We start from the raw sequence: 19,932 nt of genomic DNA on the forward strand, positions 1-19,932 counted from the left end.
ATATTTTCTCACAATGACTGAAAAGTGCCTCGATTTATTTCTCGCAGCCTGCCCAGACACGCCGTCACATGATCTTATTGACTGTGTGGATAAATATCGAGTCAACCTGAAGGGAACTTTTGGTCACAATGAACCTGCGATTAAGACATTTTAGCGTATTCCTTCGCCGGCTCACCCCTGCATTGATGTGTGACAAGATATCCGCCGCTGTTCAGTTGCTCACGCTGAGCGTTCAAGGCATTATGGGATGTTGTACTGACGGAGCAGAGGGCTGATGGAAGACAGTCGCAATCGCCCTCTCCTCATTAGATGCAGGGCTGACTGTGCTCATTAGGCCGGCGGCAGCGCGGTGGGGATCTATTCTCCTGAGGTGACCAAAGGTGCTTACACAGACCTTCCAAGTCTCAGTAATGATGGCCCAGACCTGTCACTCTTGTCACAAGACTGACATGACCTTTTTCTGGCTCATGCGCTCAAGGAAAAAAAAAATCCTAATTTCACTGAATGAGGCAAGAGAAACCCTGTTTTGCCCCCAAAATGTGAAAATCTGAACTGTTTTCCATCAGCACTGTCAAACTTTCCAAGCTGTTGATTCACTTTACACAAAAAAATAAAAATAAAAAAATCAACAAAGACTATTTCCTGTGAATTTATTGGCGATTTAAGTGATTGCAATTCATGTTTTAATCTAAGCAAAAAAGCCAGACCTTGCCATTAAGACCTATGAAATAGAGGCATGCTGAGCAGCGACAGAGCGGCTGAATAGATGTCTGGAAGCAATCTATGAAAGATGGCTGATCAATGGCCGCAAAATGAAATAGGTGATGAAAAGATGTCTTTTAAGGCTCATGAAAGGGGAACTTGTTGGAGGCCGTTTTGTTCAGCTTTCCGTTTTTAACCTCAATCATCTGAACGCAGCTTAAATGAAAGGGGAAAACGATAAGACAGTAGCCTACTGTGGCTTTCTTCCTCTAATGTCAAGTGCCGCCAGGACTCTTATGTAACTGTAACCCTTTCATGGACGAAACATCTTTGTCTTAGCTTTAAATGTTTTCATGCATCTGATGTTTTCTACACTGTTTAACATTCTGATGCAAAAAAAAACAAAAAACAAAAAGAAGAGAAGCTTAATGATAATAGAAAGTAGATGAGATCACATCAGTCCTAAATTGCATTAGGTACAGATGCCATGTAAAACAATGTGGTCAGATCCAGTCCTCACAGGGGCCTTTCTAAACAAAGCCTGATTGTAATGGGCCACATGAAGTGCCAATTTAGCCCCACACGAGCTCCAACATACAAATGAGAGCGAGCTACAGCGAAGACATACATTAATCCTAGCCAGATTGGGGACTGTATGAATTATGCTAAGAACCTTATCTGTTATTTCCCCTGATCTCCTGCTGGGTGAATTGATTGCGTTTTTGGTCTTAATCCGCAGCATGCCATGCATCTTGGGAGACAACCAGGGAGCCATCTTGAATAAATAGAATTTGGACTTGACAAAAGCCATCTCCAGCTGAGCAATGAGAAACCATCCTTTTACCACTGCACATCCCCTACAATGCCGAATGACATTAGGAAATAGCCGGCCGCGGTTTTGTTGTATTGTTGTGTCGGTTTTTGTGTTGCTCGTTTCAGCTGCAGTTTTTCCTGGGATATCATTTTGGAAAAACGCCTTCTGTTGCGGCGGGCCTCAAGAAACATCTCTGTGCAACCAGAGAGGGTGCTTTAATGAGATTAATTAGATCGCTTATGAGTGATGGTCCTCCACCAATTACCTGGGCCATAATACCATTTTCCTCCACCCAGGGCGTCGCGCTCTGCCGAGCGGTGCCAGCGCGAGGCTGCAGCAGGAGATGATTAATCATCTCATCACCATCCCAAGAGATAATATGACAATAAAAACAAAAGCCTCTCGTCGGCTGCGGCTGTTTAAAGCTAAGACTTCCTTCCTAGATGTTGACTCCAGAGTTCAATTAGGCGATACGGGTCCAGCTTTTTGGAGTACAAGCTTTCTCGATGTTGTAACACAACACCGCAGAGGTCTGACTCGAGGTCCATTCCTTTTCTATAATGAGGTTCTGTAGTTCACATTCCACCAGATGACAGAATATCAGAGGTGTCGTCCCTTTTTTTTCATTCCTGAAGGAGCGTAGCGGGGGTATGGCCTCCCTCGCGTCTATTTCCTTTTCCTTGCTGAAGGGCAGGGAGGGTCACAGTCACAGAGGGTTCACAGCGGAGAGTGTGGCAGCCAGGAATCAAACCACAGCAGGATTCAGCCACGGATTGGAGAGCCGACGGCTGCACGCAGCGCGCTGTGCAGGCTTTTATTGGCCCTTCTCCATCACACCTGTCACACAAGATTGGGTTTGTAGAAGCGCTTCCTTCAGCTGAAAAGGCCAAAGTAGATTATGGGGGCAGGCGAGGTTGAAATGGAATAACCAGTGGAATGGCGCCAAATATGACGCCTTGCTGTCTGAATGCAAATCATGATTGAATTATGAATGATTTGTATAGTTTACTGTCAGTTCTTGCCTGGTTGGAACAGCACACATTTTTATGTCAGAGACCCCTTAAAGGACACATTTTGTCAGCACAACCTATGGGGGGGGTAACACTGAAAATGAACCATACCATCACATTTTTATACATAACATCTTTAATTGAGGAAATTCCTATGGAATTGAGTTACAACGATATTAATCTATTTCTCAATTTGCTGTCGACCCCCATGAGCCCTGTTGAGGCCCCTGGAGGTCCTCTGACCTACATTGAGAAACATGAGTGTAACTGATGTTAGCATGTAGAAGTGTTGGATTGCTCTTCAAAAAGTCATTTCCTCAAACGGCGGAGCTCTGCAGTTTTTAGAAAACGTTACTTAGATACGGGAAAACTGTTTTTTGGTGACTGTTTTCCACCTGCAGATTATTACAGATGTGGTGCTGTAGTGAGTATTCACAGCAGCTAGACTAGGGTTGCCATCTGCCCCATATAATACAGGAACGTCCGATATTTGAAGATAAAATACTGCAATTTGTCCCATATTTTTGTAGAGGTCATTTCATTTACAACCTACATCCTCAAAGTGCTGTGAATAATTTAATGTCAAGTAAAACCAAACCAATTATAGTCCACAATTGGACTGGAGAAGTTTATCAATGAGCAGTTGACTGACGAGCTTTTGCTGTGAGAAAATACACTTATGGTTACCTTCTACAGGTATAGCCTATATTATATCATATTATCCTGAAGATTTATCCATTATTTATCTATTTATAAGTTATCACCAAATCAATCTACCCTGAATAATTCATAAACATACTGTCATACTTTTACACATTCAAAAATGTGTAAAAGTAAAAACGCACCAACATATTCAGTTTATTCTTTTACGTCTTTATGGTTTAAAGTATAAGAATGATGAGAGAAACAAATTTAAGATTAATACCATTAATCTCTCTTTAATATGACCTTTAATCCCTTACAAATATAATAATAAACCACATATAAGGAGGATCTCTTTAAAAATAAATTACTTTCCAATTTCTGTGCTGAAGTTGGAGTTGCTGAGCGATGTGATTTCTGGTGACTACATATTCCCCCAAAAATCCAGTTTCACTTTATCTTCAGTGCTGCGCAACAGTAAAACAAACTATGTGGGTGGTGTTAAAGAGGGGGATTTGAATCAAATCCAGCACATTTGATTGGTTTGCAAAAGAAACGGGTGTGGCTTAATGTAGTAGTCCTGTGGACCTAGGGCTGCTCACCTCCACCCACACCTCCCAAATTCTGCTCTGCTAGCTGCTCATACAGACAGTCAAGTGCAGTTTTACATGATGGGCGGTATTACCTAGTCGGCATAAATTTGATTTTTCACATTTGATTTAGGGAAGAAAAAAGAGAGGGATTTTTATATAAAAAAAAGATTCCTAAACACATATTTATCATGTAACAAGGGATAAATTCCCACAGGGACGCAGGAAAATATTCTGTATTTCACCGTATTTCATTGTCTTTAATTTTGATATCCCAGGTTCACTGCTGTGGTGTTTTTTTTTGTTTTTTTTACTGCACTTCTTCTATTTGCTTGCATTTTCTTCAGGTGGCGCTATTTTTCTTCTCTTTTCCTACTGTCTTTCTGTCACTATACTGTGACTTTCTAACTATATGTCATTATTTCCGCTACATATTTGCCCAGCTAATTTTGGCCGCGTGACGTCCACTGTACGCTGTGTTGCTATGTAACCTGTTGAAATATCTCTGCAGCAGTGGCACCGAGGCAAAGATGTTGATTGCACTTGATGGAAAAAGTGAGTTGGGCTTTGCTCTGATGCTGACTTTAAGAAATGGGAGGGGTGTGTTAGACAGAGAGCAAACACACGGACCTCTGCAACCGTCCGTCGGAGCTCGAGTCTATCTTTATTACTGTCATCACCTGCGGAGGTAATGTTTTTCCTCTGGGCTGATAGGTTGTCCAACACAAACAGTGTCACGCGGCTGCAGCACCGCTCTTTACCCAGCAGACCCTCTGGGAAGAACATGAGACGTCTTCATCTGGGCGCTGCCTCATTATGGTTCTGTCTGACAAACACACACACACACACACACACACACACACACACACACGCGCACACGCGCACACACGCACACACACACACACACACACTCACACACTCACACACACACACACACACACACACACACACACACACACTTCCTCCCTCTTCCAATATACACTTTTCCTCTGCCAAACATGCACGCTTTATTTGTGTAACGCACAGAAACACACTCAGCTACACTTTCTCTCTGCCCTCCTTCTTCAATCACTCTCTCCCACTCTCACACACACACACACACACACATGCACACACACCTTTTGGGTGTAATAAAACAGCAGATCAGAGTCATTGGCTGCTGACAGGGACTGACACTGAAACCTGCTGTTGTTGGAAGGCTGCCTGGGAGATGTTCATTACTCACAAAGCTTGTCGGTTTGGACAGGAGAGGAACAACGGTCTTATTAAGTGGAGACCTGGAGCAGCCGTAGGGGAAATACACACACACCCACGCTCGCACCCACATGGGCTCTGAGAAAGTTTGAGGCTGTGCCTTCAACCCAGCGCTCTCATAGGCTGAGAGAAGTTGGGGCTGCCAGAAAATGTTTTAAACTTTCCCAGCGATGGTGGAATTTGCTGAGTTCGGAAGTTTGACGCGGCTGACAAACAGACAAAATTGTGACGTGACAACATCCGCAACATCGACGATGGAGCCTCAGCCTCAGAGGGGAAGCAAAATTCTGCTGCGGAGGAATGTGACGGCCTCATTTTCACAGGAGCCTGCTGATATTGATTGGAGTTTCTGATGTCTGTCTGGCTCATTGTATAACTCTCACAAGAACAGATTCAATATTCCCGACATTGCTGAACCTGAAGCCTTGTTTCCATAGTAACTCTGCTCTCCGTCTCTCTAAACATAGCCCTCCTGACTGACTTTAGCTCTGTTCAGATCATCAAGCACAGCTGAAGAGGAGGTAGATGCGTGGACATGGACAATGATGTTTCTGACTTGAGGCAATGAAACGATTTGCGAGCTTGTCAGAACAACCAACGTCTTGGTGCATTTACAGTCCAAACCGTGGTTAAAGCACCAGCACAACACAAGGAGACAACATGAAACAAGATGAAAATAGGTTTTTATTTCACTCAGGCATTTATCTTTCATCCAAAGGGGAAGATTCATAAGGTGCTATTTGTTGTCATTGAGGACACTCGGTTGTTTTTTCTGCCGCGGAGTTTTAATCACAAAGCCCCCGATTCATCTCTCACCTGCTACTTTCCACCAAGTTTGCAAAATCTTAAAATAGCAGCATCTTTCTAAACAACCTGCTCCATTTCAGCCTCGAGCAAAAGGGGGCCGTCATAAATCAAAACTACCGCACTTGTGACGGTTCGGGGACGAGAATGGGAGCTGGCTGAATTTGCATTTGATGTAGTCGTCACTGTTTTTATTTTAGGTAAATCTCCGCTGCTACAGCATCCCCTACAGCGGGGTCCAGCAGGACGGGAGTGATATCATCGGCAAGTGAGGTAGAAGGAGGAAGCGGCTCAAAGAAAAGCTGGCCTTTTATCCTAATCTGTCACAGTGAATGGCATTTGCGGTACCTTAATGTGGGGTTTGTCTTTGAAGAACCATGATGCAGCTTCGCCCAAACTGTCAGAAATCATGTCAACGAATTTGATTCAGGAGATTTTACACCTATGCAACCCTTACTAAACCTTTATGTCGTCTCATTTCCTGATGAAGAACCTACTGATGTCTGACGCAACCTTGGAGGCTGCCACACTCTTCCTCATCCTGTTCCGTTCTTTGGCTTGCTGAGCCGTCCTCTGTGGAGAAAAATGGAACATGATGTAAGAGGTTAAATCTGCAGTCGGCACAGAACAGAAAAAGTGAGATCAATATATTGAGCATCTTTAGATTAAAGTGTCTGAGCGGTGGCGTAAACAGCGAAGAGGATCCCCTTATCAGAACGCCCAGTTCTCCACATCAGTTTATATACGTCAAGGTACGAAACATCTCCTTCCAAATTGACACCCACTCTGATAAAAATGCTTTCCGGCGTGACAATAAAGCCCATTTTAGGTACAATAAAAGCTGTGTTTTATTTTGAAACCTCTGCGCTCAAATTCAGTTCTGAATTGTCTGTGATTATGAAATATTGACTGAAGGAAGATGTTCCCAAGACAGATATATAGCATTTTGCTACAAATGCTATATATCAACATGTCATACAGCCACATCATGTGATGCTATTACAGAGAATATACAGCGTTGTGAGGGATGGTACGACTTTTGATCTATGTGTATGACCATGTATCACATTACTGCCATCGCACATGATCCTCAACATGAGTGATGAGACTTTCTTTTTGTAGGTGGATAAAGGAGAGGTCCATCCACTGTGCACCTTAAACGTTAGATAAATTGCTTTTGCCCGTTAAGCCCTTGCGGTTGTTATGGGTGCAGCGATGCGGAGCGTGCACGTACGGCTTTGTGGCAGACGGTGCAGAGCGTCTGCAGGTTGTCCAGAGAGCACTGTCCTCCTCCGCTGTACACTGGCCGGATGTGGTCGACCTGCCAGAAATCCCCTTCGACCGGAGCGCGGATCATTTCATTCAGCTGGAAACACACAGAATGAAGCAGTGAGCGTCTCGGTGCACTGACCTACCCCTTGGATGTTTTCATAAACTGCTCTAAATTGCCAAAAACAAGCTGTGATTGCACTGCCCTCCCAAACCATCCATCTACGCTGGAGTTAATTTTTTTGAACTGATGTTGTTTCTTCAGTAGAGCTCAGTGTTCCTGAGCGCTACACTGACCTAAATTGTTATTTTACGGCACACAAATGCACATGCACACACACAAAATCATCCATATCAAACAAATCTCTGCACCGCAGGGGCACTTCTGCAGTGTGCTTCACAATAACAAAAAGATAAAAACAAATGAGACAGCAAAGCACATAAGTGTCAGAAATCTACAGCAGTAAATAATGAAAACAAAACGCAGAAGGCTCCTGATAAAGGTTTAACCACTGAGATTAATGTGAGCCTGTGTGACTGTGAGGATAAGACCAGTTGATGAAAACAATAATTGCAGCAAATCGATGACAGTGAACTTTGACTTTCTATTATCCATCACCAACAGATGCCTCAGGTGCAGCACTATAAATCACCAAAATGCTTATGGCCTACATAATGGGCAGCTGTAGGCAAACTTAATCAGTGAGTATCTGTAAGTCTGCCAGACAAAGACATAGAAATGAGGTTAAATAAACCACAGGGAATAACATGCTACAACAGGATACATGCTCCTAAATTCCACAACTTTTTGTGACTTTTTTTTTGTCTTTTTGCTAAATTGTGACAACATGTATCTTTTGAGTAATCCAGTGTATTTTTTAAACAGTTTATTTAGGAGAAATTATTCCTTTAGAACTATAGATCCTCCAAAAATTTAAAATCACCAAAGTCATAGATCATTTTCTTTGTGTCTTAAGCCCAGTAAAACACAGCATGTGTGACTGATGTTACCCCAGATGGACATTTCATAATCTCCTATAAGTCTTTCTGAGAACTTAAAATGCAGTGAAGACGCTAACAACCTGACCTTGCCTGAACCCTGAGCCCAAATGTTGGCATGTTAGCACGCTAGGATGAACACTGTAAACATTGGAGCTAAAAATAAGCATGTTAACATTGTCATTGTGAACTTGTTAACATGCTAATGTTGGCATTTAGCTCAAAGCAGTGCTGTGTCTTAGGGCAGCCTCGTAGGCAGTCGACTCTCAAGGCCTTTGCAAGCCAAGTTCAAATTTTTTGTCCTAAATTGTTGCACGTATACTGTTGTCAGTCATTTCAGTTTTTTGTTTGACCACCGACAGCCACCATACATTCAAACATCATCATCCAAAATGTCATCCAAGAGGCCGATAAATTGGTGGAACAATAAATTAATTTCAAGGTGTAAACACTGTTCATGCATGAACTAGTCAATGACGCGGCTCTGCTATGATTTTGTATCATAGCAGAGCCTATTAAAGTTTGCCTATTAAAGATTGCCTATTAAAGTCATGATGTGTGTATTTGTGCGTGTATGTGTGTGTTCATACCACAAAAAAACACATTCAAAAAATTTGGAGTTGGTGTGCAAAGGCCTTTAGTCTTGTTTATGTAACATGTCTCGATGCTGGTTAAGGATGCAGCTAATGGATATCAGAGCGCTAACTGTTCTGATCCGTCTGCTGGTCTCTGATTGTGGTCTCAGCAGACTCCTCATCAGAGTCTGGGTCTGAGGCTCAAACACTCTGATGTTTCCTCCTCTAACCATATTGGTACTCTCTGCTCTTTCACCTGTTAACCTGGCATGAGCAGCGGGGGTGGACGGGGCATAAGGCCTGCTCCAGATTTCTCAGTGAGGAAGTAAGCATAGATCAGCTTCCAGGCCGAGTTTTTTAAAAAAATCTTTCACTTTTTATGTGGGAAAAACATGTTAAACAAAATATTAATCATAGAAGAGTATTTTTTTTAACATAATTTGAAACATGTCTGGAGAGAAACTTTAACTGAGATCCAATGTCCTGGAAACTGAATTACCACAATCTTTCATTTTGAAAACCTGAAAAGAAATAGTAAGTAGGGAAAGACAGAGACAGAACAAAGAAGAAATAAAGAAAGGAAATCAGACTAAAAGACAGAATAGAGAGAAAACAAGTGGAAGAGCAAAAGATGATTGAGAGAATTAGAAACAGAGAGAGAGAGAAGTCTAATGGGAGGAGTTCAGGGCCAAAAATCCATTTTCCTGCTTTGAGTGCTCCTCTGCCGACATTAAGGCAGCGAGCTGGAATTGATCCCAACAGATTTAAAGACCAGGCATGCTCACAAGGGCAGAGTTCACATCCCTACACACACACTCATACGCACACGCTCACACATTTCACTCAATTGAGCCTGCTTTTGTGTGAAAACCATGAATCTTGCTACACCAGACCCCACTGCTACACACTTAGACACACCGAAATTCTGCTTACACCTGAAGGCAATAATACGAACCGAAAACACACACTCGCACACACACCAACGCAATACGTACACGCCAAAAAGGACCCCAAGATACACATAAAGACCCATATGCACATGCACACACACACACACACACACACTCCAGAACCCCCAGCATGAACCAAAGAATGAGCCTATAATCTTGAGGCTCCTCCACCACTGCGGCGTCTTATCATGTGGCTGAGTTTGTTTCCTCTAAAGCTCGGTGCATCGATTGGTGCTGATGCTGCTGCCGGCGGCACTGGGAAGGAGGGTGAGTGTGTGTGTGTGTGTGTGTGTGTGTGTGTAAGGTGAGGGGAGGGGGGAGAAGGGGGGCTGGCTTTGCAGGATAACAGCCAACCAAATCAAACAGGCTTACTGGTCGAGGCCTGGCACTGGGAGAAAAAATCAATGGGCCCAGCAATCCATTTACTGGGAGCTGGCCCCTTGGAGTGCAGATCAACCTGTGTGTGTGAGAAAGAGTGTGTGTGTGTGTGTGTGTGTGTGTGTGTGTGTGTGTGTGTGTGTGTGTGTGCGTAGGTGGGTGGGATGGAGAGTACAGGGCACTTTTATTTTTGCACTTACACAAACACAAAGACAAAAAATGGCTCTGCTTGTCAGTTATTTAGCTCACATCAGGAGACTGGTGAGACATGATGTGTATATTGTAGCATTTTAATGCGGTCGATCAACTAAAGAGGTTCCACTATTTACTATATATACTATTATAGACAACATTAGCTTATTCTTAAACTACTTTATATGAAGTTATGTAGTTTAGTCCTGTGGTTCCCAACCGAGGTGTCGGGACCTTTCCAAGAGACTAAAGCTAAATCTGAGGGATCATCAGATGATTAATGAGACAAAAAAAACCACTAAGTTCTGCCACTGAAATTTGTTTGCCCTTTTCTCTGATCTTTTAATCTTAAATCTTTGGTCCTGTGTTAAAATGAAATAATCAAAGTAATTTAAAGGGAAAATATAATATATTATATTATATGCTTTTAATGTCAGATTTAGAATTTTAAATTTAAAGATAAGGATGACATTTTTTTTGAAAAGCAATAAAATATTGTTGTTAAGTCAATATTTAAGTTTTTAGCAGGCTTCAAGGAACGCCATTTCCCATAATTCCGTGATGTTTGCAGGCTGTCACAGCTTGAGAGGTGAGCCCATGAGCGAATGAGAGGTTAAAGTTTTTTTAGACAGCTAAGACGTTATCAAAACGCCTTTAGAGGAGAGTTTTATGGATATGCACAAAACCAGTTATAATAATAATAATAATGATAATGACTTGTAAGATCTCCTTTTATATGAAATCTATTTGTTTTTGTTAATTGTAAAGGTTTTACTTCCTATTTAATGCCTGTATTTCCGGTCCTGATTTATTTTTCTATCTACAACCGAATTACTAAAGTAACAGTACTTACTCCATTTTTGATTAGCATGTTAGCATTTAGCTCAAAGCACTATACCAATGGGACTGGATATAGAATGAGTATTTTATAAAATATCTGTCAGGAAAAATGTTAAAACATTGGTTTCCTGGTGTCGAACCTCTTTGAGTGACAGCTGGGCGAGCCAGGTGTTCTCCAGCATCTCCTTGCGCTGGGAGGGCAGGGCGTCACGGACCCTCAGGAACAGGTCGTGGGCGTGGAGGCCGCAGAGCTGACAGATCCCCTGCTCCGCCTCCAGCACCCGAGAGCGCATGTATGTTTGGCTGGAGCGCAACTGGAACTCCTCCTGGCACCTATGGGTGGGAGAACATGGAAACATCTGGATTTTAATCTACACACTTTTACATTTATAACATTAACGGCTGACTTCTTCTATTTTCATAAACAAAGGAAAGTCTTTTCTATGCTTTTCCTGCTGCACTCATGATTCTGCTGAAAGGAGCACAGACATAACCATCTGTTAAATTTTGATAACATCCAGGAGTGAAGTAGCTCACCTTGACTGAATGACCTGCATTTGGCTCTTGAAAGCCACTTCAGGAAATTGAATTTCCACCTTAAATAGGTAGCAAGACTAAAGGGATGCACAGACGAACTCATTTTATGAGTAGTAAGAGTTTAGCAAACAGCCCTATTCAGACTGAGCCTGTGAGAGCAGGGAAGGGTGCAGGGTCGTGCTCAAGGATAGAAAATATTTCCGACAATGAACCAACAGCATTTTTCCACTTCCTGACAAACCCCACTTCTTTATATTGGTGTTACAATGCAGAGATTATGAACTGAGGACTATGATAAGAAAGGATTAGGCAATGGACCATTATAACTAGAAGAGCTGCAGTTTGATCTGGCTGCAACAATGTCCTCCAGTCATCAACAAACAAAACCAAGGTGAAGTCAACATTGTATTGTTGTGATTTTGTGCTTGTTTTGGTACAAACTCTACAAGCTTTGACTGTAACTGAATTTCTTGGTGCCAGATGGGTGAGCTTTGGCGCAAGGTTTAATAAATCACATGCTCAATTTAAAAGTTAATTTAACATGCTCTTCTCTCATTGACATTTTAACAAAGACTCAATCGTCCCTTTGCATTAAACTCCACCCGTCTGGTGAAATGCTAAGATTTATATACATCTGCTTGGCTCCAAAACTTTTGGAGCGACTCTTCAAATGTCTTCAAATCAAAGCCTCCAATTCATCCCTTTGATTTCCCTTAAGTGGATGTGTTCACTGTACCTGTGGCTGCAGAATCGAGTGTCCCAGGCCCCACCCGTGGTAGAGCAGGCCTGCTGGCAGGACAGACACAGGGGGACACCCCCACTGTCCACAGCCTGCAGGTAACCGGACTGTGCTGATGGCTGCTCCTCCGCTGCCTCACACAACTCCTTGTCCTGCCTGCACAGACAGAAACAGAAATCGACAACATTTAGACCTCAAAGAGAAGCCAGTTTAAGAGTTAGCAGTGTTTCATTTGTCCAGTTGGTTCAATTACCCAAAATCTCACAAGATCTGGGTCAATGATGGATAAGGTAAAATGTTGTATGGGAGTTGCAGTTTAAGCTCCAGTACTGAAGAGTAAACTGAAGCTGAAAGGATCTCGAGCATCTGTCCAATTACGTACATTTATAAAAAAAATGCTAAATTACACATTAAGTTCAGTTCAGTTCATAAACTGTCTATGATGTCTTCTGTGATGCAGGAGGAGCTTTGTCAAGTCTGAGAAAAGTAACCCTAATGATCATAATAATAATCATAGTGATGTAAGCAGGGTTATCTTGAATTGAGAAGTAAACACACAGCATATAACTTCTGCCGCCAGTTGTCTCTTAATTAAAACAATAACAAAAGACGACATTGGATGATCACAAAATAGTGCGGGATCATGGGAGTTGTCTTCTCCACCTCTGCAGTAACCGTCTCCTGGTTTGGATTCCTTCAGTGTTGTTCAGGAGGTTTTTATGAGCAGCTGAATTATCCTCTGAGGTCTCCTCCTCTCCAGAACAAACAGTCCAGGGGATTAAAATCAGTGGAAACACTGAATAAAGCAGTTTCACTTTAAAAAATCAGTGATTCGCTGACATTTGTTTGGCTTTTTTCTCTGATAACTTAAGATCCAGACGTCCGGTTAAAAAACATAGCTGAAAATGACCAAGGTGTATAAAAGTGTATAATGTGGCTTAAAACTGGATGAAAAGTAAATTTTGAGTTACTGACAGACAACCATGACACTGATGCATTAACATATGTCGTATATATGATGTCACTGACAGGCAACCAAATGAAACGGATTGTTATCATGATTAGAATAAAAAAATAAAAAAAATAGCTGGAAACATTTGGGATTATGTAAGTACACAACTCAAAAAATATATAACATAGGTCTAGTCATTTTTATACATATTAATGTGTGAAGGTTACACATTATAACTTTAATATGGGATAATATTGGGGGGTGTGGCGTTTTAAAAATGTGGGCAGGGACAGGCTAATTAAAGGAGCTATGGAGTTGCATGATGGGAAATGTAGGAAGCAGTGTTTTTGGAGCTTGAGTCTTACTAGGGACTAAATGTCAGGATATCTCAGGATGACTTCACTGTTTGATGAATTCAGCATCATGTAAATGTCCACAGCAGAGCAGAGAAGTAGGAGTTTTGTTCATCGAACAAAAAGAAAAGGGGAAAGTAGAACCGACTGGAGAGAATAAGTGCATTATAAAAGTGGTTCTCTTAAAGGGTCACAACATCGATTTTACACATAAAGGTCATTTTACTTGTCATGGAGACTGCAATTCAGCCTCTGTGAACATTTGTAAAATGTCCTCTGTGGCTCTGGTGGAGTCTGAGAAAATAACCCAGATGATCAGGGCCATCTTGAACCGGGCCTAAGACTTTAAATAGTTGATAGGAAATCTGTTCCAGACCGGAGGCATGATGTTTAAAAGATGAAGGCATTTAACAGGCAGGAAGGGTTTAACTGAAGATACGAGTGGGTTGCATGATGGGAAATTTTTGAAGTTTGATGAGCACTCTGCACTAAAAGTCAGGCCGTGCTTCGATTTTGACTGATCTCCTTCTCTTTCAAGTCGCCTGACTTTACGCTGCAGTAACCCTTTAAAAACAGACAACAGAGTGATGAGCATGGCTTGACCCTGTTATTGTAATATAGAAATATAAATTATCCAGAATTTATTAAGCAGACAGGTAAACACAGAGGAAGTGTTGAATTTGCATTGACAGTAAACAACATCAAACAACAACATTTAAAAGGAGGGAGATCAGAAAAAATATAACAAAATATACTCATGAAAGTAGAGAAATTATAGAAGCTAGAATAAAGGCCTGGTTATTTGAGAATGAGAGAAGATTTGAGAATCAGAGGATAAGGTGTGGTACCTAAAATGCTGCAAAATACATTTATTCTATGTGTGCAATCTATTTTTATATGATAAGGTTTTGAGATGTGCAGTAAATTTCAAAGAGAAGTTACCTTCTGGGCGGAAACATCCAGATTCAATGTAAACCTCAGTTCTTTCAACATCAGCAGAACAGCAAACACAATTTAATATCTATTTAAACGATAAGAAATAAATAAATCTGTGCTTGCTATATGTGCTGCAGATGCAGAGGTGAGAGACGTACGGCTGTGTATGAACGTGTGCACATACATGATGGGAATCCAGAGCATGTCAAGGATGTGAATGTGTGCGCCCGCCCTTTTGGCAGAGTCGCAGCGAGTTTGGGCATTTGCCATGTTGTCGCAGCAGGGTGCTCGAGCCACGATGGAGGGGACAGATGGACTAAATTCTCTTTCCCCGTGGTTTACAATTCAGACAGACAGAGAGAGGAACAAAGAGCCAGAGAGACAGAGCTCTACAGAGGGAGATTTAATCATTGAAATGGAGAAGAAAAACCCTCTAAAAAAAGGAACCTTGCTGCTTCAAAGTTGAGAAGATACCAAAAACTGGAAGTACCAAGAGACAAATGCTGTGCCAGCAACGTCTTGTGGATGAAAGAGAGACCGAAATAGACTTTTTACTGGTGTGCCCAAGCTGAGAATGGTGAAAACATGGTACTTGGGGAAAAAAAATCTAGTCCAGAAATACTTGGTTTGCTGGTGACTGAATGTTGAATGCATTAAGGCAGAAAACTACAATCGAGCTCAAAGAAATCAGAACATATTCAAGAATGAATATTTGTTGAAATGAATAAATATATGTACTTTACATGAAGCGTCAACGTCATTTAAATTCATATATGCACAAAGCAAGAGAGCATGTTGGCAGCTCTACATCGCAGCATGAGGTAACTCTCTGAAAACTCATACTTCAAACCCCAGAAATCACGCAACATGCCTTCAGCAAACGGCACACAGCCTGCTAATGTTTACCACTGTGGCTCATCTCTGATGCTCCATACCAAAGGAAACCAAAGGCACCGGAGGGGGAGAAGATCTGACACTGGTAAGACCACCTGTCAATCGATGGAGTGCTCGCTCACTGCTGGTCAGGACGCAGAGTCTGTTTTATACAACTTAAGTTGTTGCTTCTCGAGGACAATGGGGCGACTACACCGGACCTGTCCATCCCAGTTTGAACATTAGCAGTAATAAAGCAAACATCTGCAACACAATGGTGTTTATATTTCCTAGAGTAAGGTATTCTAAAAGTATCTCAGCACTACCCAGCACATACATCGTGGGTTTTTGGTTTAAAGGATTACTCTGAGATTTCGGGGAATATTGTGTTGTTGTGTGTGATACAATGTGTTCATTATTGAACCTTAGAGGTGTGGAGAGGCAGAGGTTCCCAGCTCTAGCTCAAACTAATGCAGAGATATTTTACTATTCCTTCAAAGGATAACTTTGACATTTTGCGAAATAGATTTGTTAAATTATCAAATTATCTATTCACGTTACGAAGCTAGCTAATAGCATGTTAGCTACACGGCAATTCTTTTTTTACAGAAAACTACAAGCTGCATCATCCGTCGTTTCCCAGGCAACAAAGGATCCAGCGGATGGATCTGTCACAGCCCAATCTATCCCAAGAATCATTGTGCACCAGTTATTAAACACTTTTCAAAAAGAGAGAATAGGAGACTCCACAAATAAAAGTGCAGACGAGGATGAGTAGGAAATCCCCCACAGACTCATTATGGTTCGGCCTTCGCGGTCAGTGGCACACATACATGTCACACTAGCAGCCTGATGTGCTGCTGTGCATGGGGCCAGCAGAAAAAAGGTGTTTTAGATACTCTTTAAATGACGCCCACCAAAACAATCCTATATCTGTTAAATGTTCGCTTCATTTAGAATATTTTCAGTGCTTCATCTTCCCGTCAAAACAGCACTTTCCTTTGATGCTATGTTTTTTCTCAACCACTGAACTACCGTATTCCTACGCACAAACACACCTATGGCACGCACAGTGTGACGGCGCAGCCACAGGTCACAGCTAAGCTCCACTTTGTGTTGATGGGAAAATATTTGGGAAGATGCGGTCAACCCTGGTCGTCTCTTCTTCAGCGAGAACGGGTGAGATCTGTCTTAATATCTGTAGTATAACGGTAGTATGCAAGATAATAGCATCAAGAGCTAGAATGCTTACTGTTGCTTGGCAACACTGTCACTGTCATCCAGGTCCAGGACCAGATTTCTTCTCCAGCTGTCAGGAGGGGTGAATCTGGGTGAAACCGGCCCAGCTTAAGGCACTTCATGGACTATCACAGACACCAGTTTATGTGTACATGTGTGTAAATGTGTGTGAGTGTGTGTAATTGTTGCAGGTTTCCATAGCGATATCCCCTCCTGGGGTGAGCTGGCCGTTGCATCTCACCCAGTAGATTGTATTATAGTCTATATTTACTGTACTAACACACTCAGTGGGCCTGTGTGCCTCTCCCACAAGGCACATACAGATCTCCATGGAGACAGCTGAGGGAAGGAAAATGAAAATACACTGAATCCCAAAGAGGAAGCCACACGATGAGACAAACTACCTTCATGTACAGACCATGAGACCTCATCTTTAAAAACAAACTGGGCGTGATTTATGAGGTGTTAAAGTACTGTTTGTACAGGGTGAATCAAAGGTAGCTAAGATTTTATACTCATCAGTTAGAGGATATTATTAAAGTCTTTTAAAGACCTGAGGACATCTTAACCTTTCCTGCCCTGATCATCCACCCACATGTTTGCCCTTTTAACCTACCTCTCTGAAGCAGGTGGTGTTAATGAGGAGGCAGACCTCCTCTTTGTGAAGAAGTTCTCCTTGGTGACCAGTCGGACGCTGCCTCCCTCCTGCTGGACCTTGCTCAGGGAGGCCTGGGCTACCTCGTCTCTGCTGAGGTACCTGTGAAAATGGGATAAACAGGGCTGAGAGTGAGCGGAGGATTTTGTAGATGTTATATAACCAGAGAGCCTGATGAAGAGGGCTGATTCACATGTCGAGCATGGGGGAGTAGTTGCAAGGAGATGGATTCATAAACTACCAGGTGAGATAGGAGATTTAATGTTGCTCGGGCCGATCTGTAATCATTTCAGGACTGTAATCCTGGGACTCAGCCTCATCCATATAACACACACCATCACCCACAGAACTGACAAAACTCTACAAACGGCCTCAGCGCAGTGCCAGATGCACTTTTATATTTTTCTTGGCACCAATCTGAGCTTAAATGCAGAAATTCTTCCTTTCATTGCATATTTTCTATTCTGTTTGTGTGCTTTTATTCTGTTTGTCCTCTTCCCCTGCTGAATCCCATTACTATTGCTGCTGCAGCAATCTAATTTCCCCACAGGCATCGTCAATCATCTAATCTAATCCATCTACCCCACCACTGTTTTTTATGGCCCTTGTAATACAGATGCTAGGTGTGCAAGTTGAAAATTGCTTGAAACACTACATGTCAATCTGGGCAGGATTAAAATGACCCAAGGATGTCAGAGTTGACAAGAAATACAGGAGGGGAGCTTGGGGGGAAAAATTACTGACTTCTTTGTTCTGAGTGTAAGAATATGTTCGGCATCTTGAGAGAAAAGAGACCAATAACCAGACGTCCCCAGGTAACTAAAGCAGGATGAGGGATGATGTAACAAATTAAAAGTCCCAATGGAGCAGGTATCCTTTCTATTTCCTCCTCTACAGGGAGGTCAGACTTAGCTGCTAAACATCAGTCCTGCAGCTGGCGTCGTGGTCAAAGACACTTTGGCAGAGTGGATGTTTGCTGCTGCTTCACCAACTATGTACCTGAGTAACAATGGAGGAACCTTAAAGACAGCGTCGACATAGCCAGTCCACACGTCCACAACATTTAAAAGGTTCACAGGTGACTTACTGAGGGAAACTGTGTCCATTACAAATGACTAAAGTTTCACTCATCCAATCACAGGTGAAATTATACATATAGTGAGTTTTTATGGTAATTTTATAGATACAAAATAAAAGTCAGCCATGTTTTAAATTCTATCCATTCAGTGCCTGTGTGATGATTCTTGCTGTTTGCTGTTTACTTTTATTTTTGAAGTTTCTGTGTTAGAGATGCAGCATGAATCTCTCGAGTCACACCAGTGAAAGAGGAACATAATATCTAATAACTAATATCTAAATACCCAGCCCTCAAACATACCCTTACTCCACATGCTTAGATGAGGATGGTAGTTTTTTAGCAGCCTTTAGAAAACACCATTTTCCATAAGCCTTAGATTTTTCTCTGGTTAAACATATTTAGGCAGCAAAGGTTACAACTAAAAAGTAAAAACAAAAATTACATTTATTGCTTTCACTGATCTGACCAGACCAACTGCTGCTTGGACAAAGTCTCACAGATACTGGTAGTCGAGTGGTACCAGAGCAAAAACTATGGGAACATAAAAAGCACAAAATTGGCTTAAAAAAAAAAAAAAAAAAAGAGGGTGAAGTAAGAAAAATTAGACGGAGAGACAGGACAGTGTCTTGTTGCTGTTTCACAGACAATCAACTCCGGTGATGAAACTGTTCACTAATTGTCGTGTGAATCGATAATTAATGCTATATTTTCCAAGCACTTGTTCTGACAGCTTTGTCAATTCTTGAACTTAGTTTGTTGAAACTTTGCTGCTGGAAGACAAACAGCCGCTCTGCCACCGCTGAAATAAAATCAATATCTGGAACGGCTCCTAGAACTATAAGACATGTAGAAAAATAAACTTACACTATTTAACTACGAACATTTACTGCACAGTAAAACATATAAAAATTCTATATGCTTCTATTTTTCTTATTTATTTCTTTTTGGACCCTACTGTATAAAATATCAACATATATTGACAGGCTTTGGGATGTAGATATATTTACATATGTCTGTATGGGCTAGACATATATGTCTATATATGAAATTGTTCCAATTTCTATGAGATTTTATATATTATATATTTATCTATACATATATTTCATATATGGAAATTCCATATATGTGCATATATTACCATATTTGCATAGAGTTGTTCATGGCACTTGTATCAAAATGTTCAGAAAAAATAAAATATGTTTACAGGCGTATTTATCATCTACATTCTCCAGCTGAATGGGACTATCAAAGGCTTATTGTAGTCATTTTACACAAAAAGAAATTTGAATCTGAATAGGTTATTTAACTCTACTTGAATGGTTACATGATGCATCTCTATGCTGATTACTAATGAAATACTAGCCTCCATGAAACACCCCGCTATTTAAACAGGAAGGTAGTGCCACTGTTAAACTCTGCTTTTAGTGTTTCTGCCCGGCCCTGCAGGCTGCGCCATGGCATTTTAATGCATTTCCAACACCTCCATCTGGACAGAATACTTTCTTTGGGAGGGAGATGGAAAGAAGGCAGGAGGAAAAAAAATAAAAAAAA

At 41.6% G+C, this 19,932-nt stretch overlaps 1 protein-coding gene across 11 annotated transcripts in view; it reads right to left on the bottom strand.

Annotated features, from left to right (window-relative positions):
- Positions 1 to 5,678: 5,678 nt before the first annotated feature.
- zranb3 (zinc finger, RAN-binding domain containing 3) overlaps positions 5,679 to 19,932 on the bottom strand; it is a 145,463-nt gene continuing 131,209 nt past the window's right edge. For all 11 annotated transcript variants that reach the window (XM_071463932.1, XM_071463930.1, XM_071463931.1 and 8 more), the window contains 5 exons: positions 17,265 to 17,405; positions 12,293 to 12,451; positions 11,160 to 11,352; positions 7,051 to 7,182; positions 5,679 to 6,389 (listed from right to left, as the gene is read on the bottom strand). In XM_071463932.1, coding sequence (XP_071320033.1) covers positions 6,291 to 6,389; positions 7,051 to 7,182; positions 11,160 to 11,352; positions 12,293 to 12,451; positions 17,265 to 17,405 — 724 coding nt within the window. In that variant the 3' untranslated portion in view covers positions 5,679 to 6,290. The remainder of the gene's footprint in view (positions 6,390 to 7,050; positions 7,183 to 11,159; positions 11,353 to 12,292; positions 12,452 to 17,264; positions 17,406 to 19,932) is intronic.

The sequence above is a fragment of the Trachinotus anak genome, unplaced genomic scaffold (assembly GCF_046630095.1).
Source record: "Trachinotus anak isolate AG129_WGS33_773 ecotype Australia unplaced genomic scaffold, CSIRO_AGI_Tana_v1 ptg000026l, whole genome shotgun sequence".
NCBI lineage: Eukaryota > Metazoa > Chordata > Actinopteri > Carangiformes > Carangidae > Trachinotus > Trachinotus anak.